This window comes from Silene latifolia, chromosome 3 (assembly GCF_048544455.1).
Source record: "Silene latifolia isolate original U9 population chromosome 3, ASM4854445v1, whole genome shotgun sequence".
In the NCBI taxonomy this organism is placed as follows: Eukaryota; Viridiplantae; Streptophyta; class Magnoliopsida; order Caryophyllales; family Caryophyllaceae; genus Silene; species Silene latifolia.
In genome coordinates, this window is record NC_133528.1 from 7,172,990 (window position 1) to 7,190,783 (window position 17,794).

The 17,794-nt window shown below is 39.9% G+C and overlaps 2 protein-coding genes across 2 annotated transcripts; one reads left to right on the plus strand and one right to left on the minus strand.

The window, feature by feature from the left end:
• The first annotated feature begins 7,242 nt into the window (after positions 1–7,242).
• On the plus strand, positions 7,243–13,968 carry LOC141646991 (uncharacterized). The gene is made up of 7 exons (XM_074455017.1): positions 7,243–7,753; positions 9,298–9,381; positions 9,955–10,092; positions 11,097–11,162; positions 11,387–11,554; positions 12,253–12,588; positions 13,489–13,968. Exons 1-7 carry the CDS (start codon positions 7,433–7,435, stop codon positions 13,600–13,602), a joined length of 1,227 nt encoding a protein of 408 aa, XP_074311118.1. The 5' UTR covers positions 7,243–7,432; the 3' UTR covers positions 13,603–13,968.
• A 96-nt stretch (positions 13,969–14,064) lies between these two features.
• Positions 14,065–16,687, minus strand: LOC141646992 (uncharacterized). Its single transcript, XM_074455018.1, has 2 exons — positions 16,322–16,687; positions 14,065–14,781 (listed from the first exon to the last, which is right to left on the minus strand). Exons 1-2 carry the CDS (start codon positions 16,622–16,624, stop codon positions 14,665–14,667), a joined length of 420 nt encoding a protein of 139 aa, XP_074311119.1. The 5' UTR covers positions 16,625–16,687; the 3' UTR covers positions 14,065–14,664.
• Between the last annotated feature and the right edge of the window lie 1,107 nt (positions 16,688–17,794).

Sequence of the window (17,794 nt, forward strand, 5' to 3'; positions counted from 1 at the left end):
CTAAGGCGGCCAAGGAGGAAGCCGAGAGAATGAGGGCAGCTGAGGAGGCCGAGGCTAAGGCCGAGGTCGCTAAAGCCGAGGTCGCTAGGGAAAGCTATTTGGGTTGCCCATCGAAGAAGATGCTCGCTGGCGATGGCGAGCAAAGAACAGGACATAGGGAGATGATATCTGTAACCTTTTGCCTTTCCTTTCTTTGTATTTTGTCCAACTTTGGTAGGTGGTCTTTTGGCTTAATCCTTATGGGGACGGCCGTCGTTTGCTTTTCTTGTAATTTGTTGAACATATTTAATAAGAGCTCGTTTCTTCTGCCTCCGGCTTGGCCGAGGTCTTTACCTCATTCCTTTTTCTTGTGCTAATAGTTGAGCGTCTCAATCTGTACTTAACGTTTTCACTTTGTCTCTTACTCGGCCGAGGTCTTTTCTCGTCCTTGTCTGAGTTTTTCTCATGTTATTAATTGGGCGCCTCCTTTGTTTCCGCCTTGGCTTGGCCGAGGCAGTTTAGAGTGCGTTCCTCAACTGTGTAACGCTTCTAAGGCGTTTTGATCGCTTTGCGAGTATCACCTGCGCTGGTCGTGACCGTCGAGGTGTTTGTTTCCTGAGGGTGATTGTCATTCTTGCCGGTGTGACGGTGTCAGCCGGCGAGTGCTCCTTGTTATTGACTGCCGTGGCGTCTACCATTTGGAGTGACTGCGACGGCGTCAAACCTCTTGATGGAGACTGCCATGGTGTCTACCAGTTGGAGTGACTGCGACGGCGTCAAACCTCTTGGGGTGACTGCCGCGGCGTCTACTACTTGGGGTGCTGCGACGGCGCCTACTTCTTGATGGAGCGTCGTGGCGTCTACCACTTGGAGTGACTGCGACGGCGTCAAACCTCTTGGGGTGACTGCCGTGGCGTCTACTACTTGGGGTGACTGCGACGGCGCCTACTTCTTGATGGAGACTGCCGTGGCGTCTACCACTTGGAGTGACTGCTGCGACGGCGCGTCAAACCTCTTGGGGTGATTTGTCGTGGCGTCTACTACTTGGGGTGACTGCGACGGCGCCTACTTCTTGATGAAGACTGCCGTGGCGTCTACCACTTGGAGTAACTGCGACGGCGTCAAACCTCTTGGGGTGACTGCCGTGGCGTCTACTACTTGGGGTGACTTCGACGGCGCCTACTTCTTGATGGAGACTGTCGTGGCGTCTACCACTTGGAGTGACTGCGACGGCGTCAAACCTCTTGGGGTGACTGCCGTGGCGTCTACTACTTGGGGTGACTGCGACGGCGCCTACTTCTTGATGGAGACTGCCGTGGCGTCTACCACTTGGAGTGACTGCGACGGCGTCAAACCTCTTGGGGTGATCGCCGTGGCGTCTCTGCTGGGGTGACTGCGACGGCGCCTACTTCTTCACGGAGGCGCCGTTCTTGTCGGTATGACAGTGTGAGTCGACGTCGCTTTATCGATAAAGACGCCGCTCTTGTCGGTATGACGGTGCGAGCCGGCGTCTCGTCGCTTCCTAGTGACTATGGGGAAAATGAACATTTTGATGGAAGACTTGGGACGATTTTTCATTAGATAAAAACATGCGTCGGGGTGCCCACAGCTGTTTTGGACACCTCCGCCGCTACACGAGTTTTCCGAGATTACCGGTGTCCTAATGGTTTATCAAAGGCACACCTTCCCGTCGGCCGCTAGTTACATCCATGAGGTCGCCCTCTGTTGTAAGGACAGACTTTTCCCTTTTCTCGATTTCTTTGCCACTTTGAGGGATTGCATGTTGCATCCCTCCTGCGGCGGCTATCCGGACGTTGACCACCTCGTCTTTCTCGTCTTTGGAGACGAGCTTATGCGCTTCCCCGGTCGAGACATACATCAGCGTTAGGGGCCCGGATGGACATCACTGCGTCGGCCTCGCTCAGGGTGACTCGGCCTATGAGAACGTTGTAGGCGGACGAGCCGTCGATGACCACGAACTCATCTAGGACATTCTTAGCCGCATTCCTTTCGCCGAACGTCACCGGGAGTCTGATTGATCCCAGTGGTACCAGGCCGGCCCCAGAGAAGCTGTATAGTGGGTTGGTGCGGCAGGGCTCAAGTCCTTGACTTTGGCCGAGGCCGAGGAAGCACTCCCGAACATGATGTTCGTGTACGCGCTGTGTCAATCGGGCACCTCTTGACCAGGTGGTTGGATATGTCCAAATTGACTACAAGTGGGTCGCTGTGAGGAGCGATGACTCCTTCGTAGTCCTTCCTTCCAATGGTCATATCGGGGATGTTGGAAGCGGGGATCGCTGTGTTGGGCACAAAGTTGATGGCCTGATATAGCTCGTTCGGGTGCCGTTTGTGCCCATGAGCGGACCCTCCGTTCTCGTTGCCCCGATGACAACATGGATCACTCCTATCCGTTCAAAGACGGATTTATTACCCGAATCGCTGCGGCGTCGGTCTTTTGGCCTGTGGCAACGTACTTGCCGAGGCTCCCCTTCCGGATCAGCTCTTCAATGGCATTCTTCGGATGCGGTGATCGTTGGTTAAATGGCCGGTGTGGCCGTGGTACTCACAAAGATCTTGGCTCGTGTCACCGTCACTTTTTGGCTTGGGGGTCTCTCCCACTTCTGGCCCTCGTTTTTGCTCAGGGCGAAGACCTTGGCGGCTGATACGACGAGAGGGGTTTTATCATTATACCGCCTCTGGTGGTACGTTCCTGAACTCCACCCGGCGCCCGTCGAGTCCTGTTTCCTGGCAGATTTGTCCGACCGTGACCCCTTATTGTCACGGCGTCTTTCATCGGACCGTGACCCGTTGTTGTCACGGCGTCTTTCATCCGGGTTGTCCTCCCGGCGGCTCTTCTTTTCTGAGTGCTCGGCCTCGCTGGGGCCTACCCAGGTCTTGTGATAGTCCTCTACCTTGATGGCCTGGTCGGCCATCTTCCTGGCGGCATCCAAGCCCAGGCCTCCGCACTTGATGAGCTCATTTTTTAAGTCTCCCCTTGGGAGGCCCTTCATCAGCGCGAAGGCCGCCAGTTCGGGATTAATTTCTCGAATCTGCTGGACCTTTCCGTCGAACCTCTTCACATAGCTTCGTAGAGACTCGCCCCCCTCCTGCTTGATAGTTAGGAGGTCCGACGTCTCCACGACCCTCCTCTTATTGCAAGAGTACTGGGCTAGAAAGGCGTCCCTTAGGTCGGCGTAATAGTATACCGAGCCGTCGGGAAACCCCTTGTACCAACTTTGAGCCATCCCATGTAGAGTTGTTGGGAAAACTCGGCACCAGACCTCATCGGGCTGCTCCCATACCGACATGTAAGACTCGAAAGCCTCAGCGTGGTCGGCTGGATCACTTTCCCCTTTGTATGATATGGGTGGCAACTTGAGCTTAGTTGGCACCTGGACTTCTAGGACGTAGGCGTTGAGGGGCTGTCTGACCACGTGTCGAACGACACGCGGCGATCGGCTCCTCGCATTCCTAATCCGGCTCCTCTCCTCGTAGCGGGAAGGACTCCTTCTTCGACTTGGACTTCTTCTCCAACTCTGCTGAGTCGGACTCCTCTGGCTCCTTTGGGGTAAGCCTCGTTCGTGCTGCGGGGACGCTGTCCTCCCGTGAGTGCGGGAAGGACTCAGGTCTACCACGCCCACTTTGGGCTCCCCCGGCGTCTTGACTGGTTCAGCTTCTCCTAGTGCTCCGTTCAAATTTCTCGGAGTCACATTTCGGGCCCTGGTCTCCTGGACGGTTTCCGCCGCTCTTGTCGGCGTGACAGTGTGAGCAGGCGTATTACTAATTAGGTCCGGGAGCATTTTCGGTTTGCTACGTCAACCACATGTCCCATGATGGTGACCTGGTTGGTGGCGGCGGCGTGTGGTATTATTGGCATCCCGAACTCCGGTTGGATTACTCCGCCGGTGGAGGGCCGTACGACTCAGAATTGTTGAAGGTATCATCTTGGTAGAATGCGGTTTCGTCGGTCACGACTGCGTCTTGTTGTTTCGACATCTTCTTAGCTTTTTGGGTGGGTTTTTGTTGTTTGTTTTTTTTTTTTGTTTGGGAATGAATGTGACTAGCTTCTAGTAGCGATTCCCCACAGACGGCGCCAATTGTTCCGGGTGTAATTCCAGAGCAAGTATGGTTACCACCCGTGGCTTGTAGAATAATGTCTTGAGTTGAATCCTTCTTTCCTTAATTGTTCCTCTCGGCCTTTCTCGCAACAATGAACGAGGCGAGGGCTTGGCTTTGTGCCAAGCGTACTCACTCCGACGCTCAAGTCGGTAAACTTAAGAGATAAGTTGTTACTTGGGTTTGAATGTATTTTGTAGAGAGATAAGGAAGATTATACGGATGAATAGTGTCTTTTAGGTTAAGTTCGGATCCTTTCCTCAATGAAGGTTGAGGAGTATTTATAGACCTTCACCTTTTGTCACGTAGTGGCCAAGTGGCCAAGTGGCTAGCGGTGGAAAGATCGATCTACCCCTACGGTGAGGGACCTATGGCAGGCCGGCGGGCCCTGTTGACTCACCGCCGAGGGATCTTGGATATGAGTACGCGGGTATGTGCCCGGTGGCACTGCAAGTTGTCATGCCGAGACCCCAGACCGACAGCCGATGGTCTGATCGGCTAATTTGTCTAAGCCGTTGACTTGCTGTGGATGTCTTTGACCTTGCTCAATATGTTGACTTGGTCAGCGGTGCAGAATATGCCCCATCAATAATATATAATCAATCAATACTATATATTAAATCTAGAAATCAAGGGATTTCAATGTAATTAAATAAATCTATACAAATTAATTTTACTATATAGTTTTTAATCATAGCACTGTGGTGATGGACCCGACCAAGAGACTTCAATGTAAATATTATATAGTTTTGGTTGAAGTATAAATTTAGAGAACATTATAATATGGCGATTTTCCTTAAAATAACATGCCCTACTTATGATATTAATCAGTATAAAGATGTTAATTATTTAACATACACAAATATAATATTAATCAATACTATATATTAATTCCAGAAACCAAGGGACTTCAATGTAATTAAAGAAATTTATACAAATTAAATATACTATATAGTTTTAAATCGATAGCACCGTGTGATGGACCTGATAAAGGGATCTCAATGTAAATATTATATAGTTTTGGTTAAAAGTATAATAAAAAGATGCCTTGATGAAGAATATTTATGGAAACTACATTAAATTAAAGTAATTAAATTTAGAAAACACAATAATATAGTGATTTTCCTTAAAATTAACATGCCCTACTTATGGAATTAATTAGTATCATCATAGAATTATAAATTAAATTAAATGTAGTAAAAGTAATAGTAGCAGCAACGGGATTAATAAAATTAACGGTATTAATGTGAAAGTAGTGATGAGTTATAATAATGACGGAAGAAGAGTAGTGAATATAACAAAGAATGTAGTGAAAGTAACACTGGTAACAATGAGAAAAAGTATGAACATTAAATAACCAATCGACTCAAGAAAATATTTTATTTATTTAAATATAGGGCGGATAAAATTAACGGGAATAATGAATTTAACAGTAAAAATAGAGGAATTAGTAAAAGAAACAATAGTAACCACGGGAGTAGTGAACGTAATGATATTAACAAATAATGTCCTGAAAGTAATAATATTAATAGCGGGGTAGAGAACGTGTCTCATAATTTGAAAATAATTTTTACATTTTATCATAATTACAAGATATGACATAGAAAAATATATTACTAATAGTAAACGTATGAGTTAGACAACTCCAATATAGTTTATTTCATTGAAAATGAAATTTAACGGTAAATAGAGGTAGCCCGGGCGAAGCCGGGCACTAAACCTAGTATATATATATTTTGAAAACTATTAAAAGGTAAATAAATTAATCTAGATTTCCAAAAAATATAATATTCCATAATTATTAGATTTGTAATTTAATTAGTAAATAACAATGATTGCTATTAAATAATATTATAATCTAATATTTCAGATTTATTTAAATATATAACTCTAACAATTATGATATGATAGTAACCACCATGTGAGTAGTAAAAGCAACAATAATAGCAATCGAAGTAGTGAAAGTCGTAGTAGCAGTAATTGGGAGTAGTGAAATTAACAATAATAAATGCGGGAGTAGTGAAAGAAAAAATCATGACGGTGGGAGAAGTGAAAGTAATAATAGTACTATAGTAGTCACAAAACATGTAATGAAGTAACCATAGTACTATATTGGCTAACTCTCTCTCTCTCTCAAAAAAAAAAATTCTCTCTAAAAAAACCCTGGCCTCCATCATATTATACACGGGGCTCCCATCGATTATCAATCAATCGATGGTAAACCCCAAAATTGTTTCAAATTTCAATCAATAGTATGCATATCTATCTTTTATTCAATAAAAGTCTCCCTTTTGGTGAGAATCGTTTTTCCGTCCCTTATTTCGGGGTTTTTCCATTTATTCATGGGGTTAGTTTCATCAGTAATATAGTCAAGAGTAGTTCGTTGATGGTTTGCAGCGTGTTCTTTCGAAGGGTAAAAGTGATTTGTCAACGATCTTTGGAACCAATCAGAAGTAAATTTTATCTCATAAATCAAACGAAGGATCCCTTCAAAAGCTACATGAAGATAGCGAAAATAGGACGAGCCGAATTGTCAGATGCTGTTTTACGATCTCTAGTTTATAAGAAAAATATTTTTCTTTGGTTTCCATTAGATTTATTTTCGATTATAATTATTCTTTGTAAGTGCCGTACGACGTTCTATTAATGAATTGTTCTTTTCTCTAAAAAAAAAACAACGGGGAAAGTATGAAAAATTAACTAACAATTCGATTTTAAAAAAATATTAATTTATTTAAATATATGAGTTTGACAAAACTAACTGGTTAACTGTAAAAATAACTGGGGTAGTTAAACAAACAACAACCGAATAAGTAATGAACATAATAGTATTAACATGGGATGCAGTAAAAGTAATATTAATAGCGGGAGTGGTGAGCGTGTCACGTAATTTGTTGATTAATTTTACATTTCATCATAATTTCAAGATATAAATTGTAAAAGTATGTGTTAACCAAATTTAGCGAAACATATTTCATAGAAAATAAATTTAAATGCTAAATAAAGGTACCCGGGCGTAGCCGACACCAAACCTAGTATATTCCTAAAGACGAATAAAACAAAATCCCTATGACTATACTTTCTCTTACAAATTGTCAAGACTATTTAAAATTGAAATTCTTGTGAATAACTCAAAAAAAGAAGGAAAGAGGGGGGAGTGGATTTATAGAAACACAAATTCTCATTATAGACGGGATACAGATGGATAATGTCTCTCTCACATATGAAAGTGGATAGTGCAAGTGAGGGGAAATAGATACCCACTTGTCTTTTCACTTTAATTTTGTGAGAGAGCCCATATCCGTCTATACCTATAGACGGATATTGGCCGTCTATAATGAGACCGATTGAGGAAGGATTTACCCAACTTGGTCAAAATGCAATTTTCCCGCGAGCTCAAAAACTGAAAAACAAAAACAAAGAGATGTGGAGTGGAACTTCATTGAGTAATTTCATCAAACACCTTTCCTGCACTATCCGCATTCAAATTCCTCGACCTTCATACCGCCATTTTAATGGCTTCCCTCCTTCTCAATCTCTTTCCTCATCTCCTTTCCGCCGCCATTGCAGCTCCTCTTCAGCTTCAGCTACTGCTTCCACGGATTCTGGCATTCCCCCTTACCATTCCGTCCTCATTCGATGTCGGAAAGATGTCGCTGTAATCAATCTCATTTCCATCACTAATTTGTTATTTATTTTATTTTCTTGAAACGGGGTTTGAATTTGGTATTGATAATTTGATATCTAAGGCCCCGTTCTCCCGGACTTAAATAATTCGGCTCATTTTAGTTCAGTTTAGTTCACTAACGTTTCGTTTAGCTTTTCAGTCAGTTCAGCATATTTGCGATTTTTTTTAGGGACCGTTTGGATACAATTTTAGGAGGGAAGGGGAGGGGAGGGGGAGTGAGGGGAGGTGAAGGGAGGGGAGAGAAGGGGAGGGCAAATGGGATGTGGGTGTTTGGATAACAAAAATTATGAAGGGAAATGGAAGGGGGGGAAGGAGGGAGATGAAGAATGGATGGAGGATTGAAGGATCTTAGTGGTATAATTAAATTCAAATAATGTTTTCTTTCCAAATCTTGCCACTCTTGGAAAGATTATAGTTTGTTATAGGAGGAAAATAAGTCTCTCATTTCTCTCCCCTTCCATTTCCTTTCTCCCATATTTTTTATCCAAACAAAAGAAATTAAATCCCTCCCTTTCCCTCCCCTCCCCTTCTCTCCAATTCCTTCAATCCAAACGGACCCTTAGGGTTGAAATAGGTTTCTAACATGGTCTTTGTTATTGACATCTAAGGCCCCGTTTTTTTAAGACTCAATTCATTTCAGCTCATTTAAGTTCAGTTTCGTTTAGTTACGTTTTGTTTAGCTTTTCAGTACAGTTCAGCAAATTTCGGTCCAAAAGAAGAGAGCTAAGTGACATACATGAGATTTTTGTGCTAGAATTGTTACTTTTTCGTAAGAAAGATGATGATTATGTTTTTGTTTTGGTGGTTTTTGTTATTGAGTTTGAAACTTTGATGGATGTTTCAGTTCTTGTATGTGTTGGGAGTATTTAGAGGTGATATATAGTAAGATTAATGAGTAAAATTAGGTAAATTGTTGGAAGTTAGCTGGGATTTGCGAGTTCTTGTTAATGTTTGAGCTTCAGCTTAGCTTATGTGAAAGTAGAGAAAAATGTAATCTTCTCACTTATCATGAGTTTTCAACTGGTGAATTTAGTTTCGGGTTTTGATGAATGCTGGTCTGACTTGTGTTAATTTGTTGATTGTACTCTCAACATTGATGTCAGCTAATTTTGGGGTAGGATTGGAGAAACAGTCGCAATTTTTTTTTTTTATCTAGGGAGCTTTATAAGTGTTGTGTAACAACTTCAAATGCTAGTAAGAGGAGAAAAACAACAACAATAACAACATTTGGCCAGTGCCTCAAGGCCCACTTCACCTGGAGGGTAAGAGGGGTCAATTTATGCATCCTTAGGCTGGTTACATATGACCCAAAATAAAACTTGGTCGAAGATTATGTCGGATTTGAGGACATAATAGAGAGAGTATGGCCTGGTAATTGAAGTATATGAGGGAGTTGTGGTAATTTTTATAAAAGTAAGTTTTGGTGATAAAGGATGATATGGGAATGGCTTTAGTTCGTTGTAAATGGAAGCTCAATTTTCCAAAAGGCTAAATATCATATTTCCAATATGCAGGATCCACTTTCAGAAGCTCTTATGAGTTTTGGTGCGAATTCAGTGAGTATGGATGAACATGAAGGCTATGAGGATTCTGACGAGGTACTTCAGCTGTAAAGTATCTTATTTAATTTTAATTCTTGGTGATTTTATTACCTGGTTCTTTGTGTGTTCTTCATTTTATGTCTTCTCATTCACATATGTTTCCTCAATTGTGATACTTTGTTTGGATACTCTAAGAGGTTTCACTATGGTGAATTATACCCATGTGCGTCATCAGTGTTCCGTATACCAATAGTTAACTTGTTTGTGTGTTCTGTGTAGTACTCAATTTGTACATTCGTATGCTATACTGTAGTTAGGCAAGGCGATACAATGTACCCAATTATTGTAGTCTAGGTCTAGCATACGACTACAATAATTTGTTATGACAAAATATTCAGCTTATGATATTTGTAATTTTGTGTTGTTTGTAATTGAACCATGTTCCATTTTACGTCATATATGGAATGTGTGATTTTTCTTTATTTAATTAACGCAAAGATGTGTATAATTGATCCATGATCCACCAAACCTCATTTTTTGAATGTGCAATAATACTTCAGTGTCAATGGCACTATCTAAGTAATAGTGATAATACGAGTTATAACACATTGTGGTTGTCGTTGTCTGCAGGTTAGCATTTGCTCAATATTCACTGAATGTGACGATGTGAACTCATCCATCTCACGCGCTGCTGATTCCATCGGCATGGACATGCCATCTTTTGAGCTATTAAAATATAACCCTTATGAGTGGTTAAAAAGAACTCAGGTCAAATTTTTATTTCCACGCTATTTTCATTTTCTTGGCACCTTAATCAAGCCTTCATTTTGATCTTATTTTGATTTGTAAGTTGTAACATTGGTTTTTGGCTGTCTCATGGTCTTTCAAAATAAAATGAGACATTTGAGATTGTGCAATATGGTTGATTACATTTTGTGAAATTCATTACATGGACATGGGTCACTAACTGACTATCAAAAGGAAAAGAGACACAATCAACTTCATATTCCTAAATCGGTTTCCATCCCATTACCAATTGGCAGTATATAAAGTGATTAACTATGCCCCTCCTTTATAACATGTGTAAACTTATTGGGGTTCCATACTCCCAATGATAAAAGCACAGATTGGACAAAATAAAGAAGAACAATGCTCTTTAAGCTGCAAATATATGGCTCAGGCCTCAGTCTCAAATTATCAACCAAAATCATAGTTAAAGGCTTTGATACTATGTGAATTTATCAAAGGGTCTAGCCAGCACCACAAATAAGAGCAGATTTCCTCTTCATAAGTAAAAAGGAGGTTTTATCCCAAAACCAATCGACAATGATGTACTACATAGTACATATTCACAAAAACATGTTCGTCTCTACTGATTTATCAGCAATTTCTAATGCGATAGTCATTCTAATCCATGCTTTGTGTCATTGTCTGATGTACCAGTTCCCTCTGAGTTTGAATGTCATTATGAATGCAACTACAACACCAATACACTAGGCGTGTGTGCACTTCCAATAGCAATTTTATGTGTGTGTGTCTGCGTCATCTTTAGTCGCTCACAATGTTATTGTCTCTAGTCTGTTAAAAAGGAATCTCGCATGCCTGGCCACGAAATATATTGGCTGATGTTTCATATAACCAACAGTTCATGATTGCTGACATTTTTGCCACTTATTGTGCTTCTATATGGCTAATTGCTGCTAAACCCTTTTCACTCGGCATTTTAAACACTGACTCTTAGGTCTTGATGATTTATTCATTGATTATTGCAGGAATCATTTGATCCTGTTGAAGTAACAAAGGGCCTCTGGATTGTGCCTGAGTGGAAAACTCCTCCTGTATGATCTTGTATTTTTTTTCTAGCCGTCTCCTTTTAATGCTTTAGTTTAACTGTTGATTGCAAAAAGTCACAAGTAATCTTTCTTATTCGTCGTATATGTTTTTTATATGCCAGATATCAAATGGCCAATACATGCTTTCTTTCATCTCTAACATTTTTGTTTGCATAGCAGTGGTAAATATCCAAGGTTTTCATATTATATCTATTTGCTTACCTTTCCAGGATGCTCAAGCAACAAATATTTTTTTGAATCCTGGTCTGGCTTTTGGAAGTGGAGAGCATGCTACAACCAAGATGTGTCTACTGTTACTACACCAAACTGTAAAGGGAGGTGAACGCTTTCTGGATTACGGGACAGGCTCTGGAATTCTCGCTGTCGCAGCAGTGAAGGTAAACTTTTACTATATGACCGGGTTATTAATTTGGGCCTTGAGGCATCCCAAACTCAGGCAGGGAGCTAAAAGTTTTAATAATGGAGGGAAGGAAAGGTCGACACTTACAGATTTACTGATCATTTGATTTCATCTCAAAAGAGTGATAGATGACTTTTTTTACCAATAAACAAGTGATAGATGACTTCAATGTTGCCATTTTTTTGTTTTTGGAATGAAAAGGTTAGGGGATCATTTGTTTTTCAATCACTTAAGCCACCACCAATAACAACAAAGCCATAATCCCGTGTTGATTTGACATTGGCAAATCATCGTTCAGAACCATCGATAGATAAAATAATGAAAAGACAAAAAAATAGTAAAGGAAACACTATATATAAGCCTATCTACAAATAAAGCTAGGAAATCGCACCAAAAAAAAAAACAAATAAATCTAGGAAAGCCATGTAGTGTTTAGTACTAAAAACATAAGAAAGCTGAATAAACAAAAATAATAATAACGCTAATAATATTATATTAATTAATTAATAATGATAATAGTTACGGAGCATATAGTAAAATAAGATAACATCTATAGAAAAGGTACTGTAATTTGGAACATTGTGAATGGTAATATACAAATGATTATCATAATTGCTATTTTCTGAGACCTCTAGTCTAATGAAGGATCAACATTTTTTTTGGTGGGGAATACAGTTGGGTGCTGCTATATCAGTTGGTGTTGACATTGAACCTCAAGCAATAACAGTTGCACGCCAAAATGCTGATTTGAACCATATATCCCCGGAGAAACTGAAATTGCATCTAGTCCCCTCAAAAGATGATGCGTCTTTCAGTGATAAAAAAGCGCCGGATGCTTCGCAGTCTAGAGAAGATGCCAGCCTTGCCACAGATGAAACTTTGCAGGAAGGTCTATATGATATAGTCATTGCGAATATTCTGCTAAATCCGCTGTTGGATTTGGCAGAAGTGATTGTTTCGCCTGCTAAAGAAGGTGCAACTATTGGACTTTCCGGCATACTGCGTGAGCAGGTAATTCACCAGGCCAGATATATTTATGATTAGTTTTAGCTAACACATAAAGTCATTGGGGAGGTGCTACACATGATTTGGGTTTGAAACCTGTCGGCTTTAAAATTGCTCGTGTGACTTCCTTTACACACAGAAAACATTGTGCCTGATATATGTATGTTCCGGGTGTAATTCCAGAGCAAGTATTGTTACCACCCGTGGCTTGTAGAATGATGTCTTGAGTTGGATTCCTCACGTCTCTATCGTTCCTCTCGGCCTCTCCTGCAACAATGAACGAACTGAGGGCTTGGCTTTGTGCCAAGCGTACTCACTCCGACGCTCAAGTCCGTGAACTTAGTAGGATAAGTTGCTATTACCTGACTAGGGATATATTGTAGAGAGATAAGGAAGATATTACCAGATGAATAGTGATTCTTAGGTTAATTTATGGATCTCTTCCTCAATGAGGGTTGAGGAGTATTTATAGACTTTCACCTTTTGTCACGTAGTGGCCAAGTGGTTAGCAGGTGGAAAGACCGTTCTACCCTCGGTCGATGGACCTATGGCAGGCCGGCCGAGGGTCTTGGATATGAGTACGCGGATATGTGTCCCTTGGTGGTTGTCGCCGAGACTCAGGTGTGAGCCGATGGGTTGCATCGGCTAGACTGTCTAAGTCGTTGACTTGTTGTGGATATCTTTGACCTTGCTCAATATGTTGACTTGGTCAGCGGTGCAGAATATGCCCCATCAATGTAGATATATGCACTTAGTATTGCTATCACCGATGTTACTCCCAACTCTTCATATGACCTATGTCCGACATGCAACATTTGGACATTTCCCTCCTCGACCGTTTTAGTTGTGAATTTCTTCTTGGGAACTCCAAGAACAATAAAAATGCTAATCCCTCTTGTACTGCAGGTCTCAAGGGTTGTAGAACGGTATTCACCGTTCATGGAGGATATTTCAGTTGAGGAGATGGAAGATTGGGCTATCATAAAAGGTAGAAAAAAAAAAGATTCAGCTGCTGCTTGATTTGCAGTTCTCTGAGTTAACCGAAGAAACAGAGTCAACTGTACACAATGATGTCCAGGATGTGCCAAGAAGCCGGCTCTCAGCTACACGGACCTTCTTAGGTTAACCCCATTATTCGGCAGCGCAACAGTGCATCATATGACAGCTATCCAATCAGACTGCCGTACCAGTAACTTAAAGTTGCATCATATGGCAAATATCCAATCGGAATGTCGTACCTGTAACTTAGATTATAAACAAGCTATTACAAAAGCTCGATCTTTTCAAACGCTTTGCTTTATCTCTGAATCCTATGGTTGTGTAGTCATTAATCGTATGTAACGAGAGCAATTGATCAATTTGATCGTATTTATATTGTCTTGCAAATGCTCGATCCATAGACGCATCTATCTTGCTGTTGAGTTATAGTGATGGCTAATGACTATACACAGATTAATCGATAATCTTATTTGGCTATATAGGTTTGGAATTGAACCCGATTCTTGTCAATCCAATGCTTCTCTTAAAAAAAACAGAGAATGAGAGGCTCGTAAAACAGAATTACAGGAAGAGCCTACTGTATACAGCATTTCAAAGTGAAGTCGTCGTCAGAAATCATTTTGGATGCTTGACAGTAACGAACAGCTTTAGCTGAACTCTCTCTTCCCGATTCTACTCAGTTTACATATAATGTTTATCTCGTGACATTCACCGCAAACAGGGAATCCACAATCAGGAAATGCATTACCGAGATTTAATGATTAAAAAAAGTATATTCAGTACTCCCTCCATTCAACTCCACTTTGCAAGTTTCACTTTTGCGCACTATTCACAAGCGGCCATTCAACTTCAATTTTCTCTCGATACATAAGTGAAAATATATTCATGTGGGATCTTATTTGATTCGTCTTTAAGAGTACATTAAAAATATCTAACTTTTATAATTTTTGCAAATACACAGTTAACGATATTTATCGTTTAAAAGCTGTGTTGGCAAACGTGATAAATGAAAGTTGTAAAGTGGAGTTGAATGGAGGGAGTATAAACCAATGGAATGTGAAAAATCAAAATACAAAAAGAAAACTACTCTTCGGTTGGGGGATCATCTTCGTCAGGCGAGTCTTCCTTAGCCTTGGCCTGCCTTTCTTGCCACTTTCCCCATGCCCATTTCAATATAATGTAACCCCCGAGTGCATATACCTGCCAAAACCGCCCCATAAGGTAATCACACAATTCATAGCAAGATCGTCTATCAGTTCATACTTCATAGACTATACATCTGAGGTAGTACCTCTTATTGTTTATTTTCTGAGTTTTATTTTAAAGTTTTTGAGTTCTGCTTTAGTATAAAGTTTTTGAGCACATTTACTGAAACATTACACTAAAAAAATATAATATTGCTCAAAAACTATATTTATAAATGGTAATATGCTCAGGAAAAATGTGTATATGCTCAAAAACTACAAGGTCTGAGGTACTACCTCAGATGCGTAATCCTTTTTCTCATCGTCTATACATGTTCTTGGCAAAGAGACAACTAAACAAGAGGAAATTACTCCTCCATCATAGAAACCTGCTAATAAGTGATGGTTCACTAAAGGAAGTACATAAGAACTAATGGTGTTGACTGTGCAAATTTGCCGAACCAACAATCATTTTCATAATCAATTAGTACATAAGAACTAATGGTGTTGACTCTGCACTTCTGACCAATAGGTTGCAGGTTCGAACAACCTTTCCCTTACACTGTTACACACTATTAAGCTTATGTTCATTCCATAACTTAAATAGTAAAAAGTGATCACATTTCAGACACCATATTATATCATCCAAAGTCGTTCATTAGTTACGCACAGCCAAATAGACCTCATTTCCGAGCACAATAGATAGTAAATATCCTACAGCCCCAATTCTCAAATGAGCTGAATATAAGCTAGTATGTATCGTTGTACGACATATAAATGTCTTGCAAGATATTAACAAAACAACAGTCTTACAGGAGATCAACTAAACATTGAGTCCAAACAGTCTTCAGTTATTCATGATTATACCCAAAACAGCGGTCTTACAAGATAAAATTAAGTAATCTAAATCAGTGACTAATAAAAGTTATTCAACCATAAGTATTTTTGGTCTTGCATTCCAAATTCCAATAGAATCAAAGACTCGTTATTCTTTAATTTTTACGAGTCTTTAATTCTGGATTATGATGGAATAAACCCTTCTTTTTCTACTTTTCATGCGAAGTATCAGTCATTCAATGCAATACTCAACCCAATTTTCTGAAATAACTTCTTTGTGTTACTAGTGCAAGAATAGTAAGGCTGCGTACATCTGACCCCCTATGCAATATCAATTCACCATAACCACTAATATGTTGAGACTAACTACAAATTAGTTTCTATCCAAGTAATCCAATTAGACATAATGGCACTTCGAAATTACTAATGTCTAATGCCACTCACGTTTGTGAGACGGTGAATAGTAACATGTCCTTAGACTTAGCTTGTATTGCTGTAACATTAACAATCTTACAAAATCAACTTAAAATATAGAATCTTTCCAACATTGAAACACAAAATAAAATCCAAAGTACATGGAATAATACAAATAGCAACATTACCACAGTCATTCAATGGCTCCCGCTAATTAGAAGCTAACAGAGTCGAATATACGCAACCTTACCCTTATATTAACAACACAAAGAGTCTGTTTCCGAATGAAAAAATAAAAAAAGTACCTGCCAAAGTATAATGGGATTAGTATCATCCTTAATATCATCACCTTCAATCTTAATAGGAGGAACATCATGTTTAACCAAAGGAAACCTAACAACATCAGGAGTTGTAAAATTACTCAATGGAACTACTGTTTCTTCTTCTTCAACATTTTTCACAGATTCAATATTTTCTGCATTTTGTTGCTTATTGTTGGTGAAGTTCATCAGTGCATTTAGCAGAAACTTGGGAATATTACATAAGAAAACAAAGGGATTATTTGGTTGATTTTCTGATTGTTTGGTTGTGGATGAAGTTTCTGCCATTTTCCTACAAAAAAGGTCAAATAATGGACAGTGTTGCTTTATTGTATCAACTATGAATGTGTGTTTTATGTGGGATATTTAAGGATAGTATTTGGAGTATTGATTACTCCCTCAATTCAACTCCACTTTACATGTTTCTCTTTTGCACACTATTCACAAGCGGACATTCAACTTCAATTTTCTCTCGATACATAAGTTAAAATATATTCATGTGAGATCTTATTTGATTCATCTTTAAGAGTACATTAAAAATATCCAACTTTCATATTTTTTTGCAAATACGTAGCTAAAGATATTTAACACGTAAAAATCGCGTTGGCAAACGTGATAAAGCAAACATGTAAAGTGGAGTTGAATGGAGGGAATAGATCCAAATCTTATTTGTGAGTCTGTGACGACTGACCGTCACAGACTATAACCGATTTAAATAATGTTATGAAAAAAATGGGATTGTGAGACGTCATAAGACTCATAACCTGGTGACCGTCAGTTCGTCACACATAAGACTTGTTGTTTGATTAGTAGGACTATTTGACTATATGGTCATAACTCATAAGCTTGTACCAATCGTTGGTTGACGCAGTGGTAGCATGGGACTGCGCTTGGTAGGGAGGTCTGCGGATCGATCTTCCACAACTGCGATTGGGAGGGGTTTAAATACCGTAATCCTTGGACACGCCCCGAAATCCGAATTAGTCGGCCCAATGTGGTTCGGATTACCGGATGGTTTAGATCAAAAAAAAAATAACTCATAAGCTTGCGATGTTATGGACAGTTGTTTTTAGGTCATTTTTCCAGCGACAAAATCGGTAAAATAATACTCTCTCCTAATCTGATTGTTGGTTCCTCTTTACTTTTCGATGCTAGTCGGGTGTTGGTTCCCCTTTTCTTTTTTGGGAAGTTATGTGTGGTTCAAATTTAATTCCATGTATGGTACGGTGTTTTATGGAGAAAAAGGATTGTACATCGGATATAGTACCTCACATTTAATGAGTTTTTGAGTTTTTGTGTATTTTTTTTTAGTTCTATAAAGTTTATAAATTATATTTTAGTTTTATGACGTCAAAAATTAAAATTTTCTGGGCTTATATGTAATTTTTTTGAGTTATAATGTAACTTTTGAGATTAATGTTTAAGTAAATAAACTCAAAAACTTTATAATAAAACTCA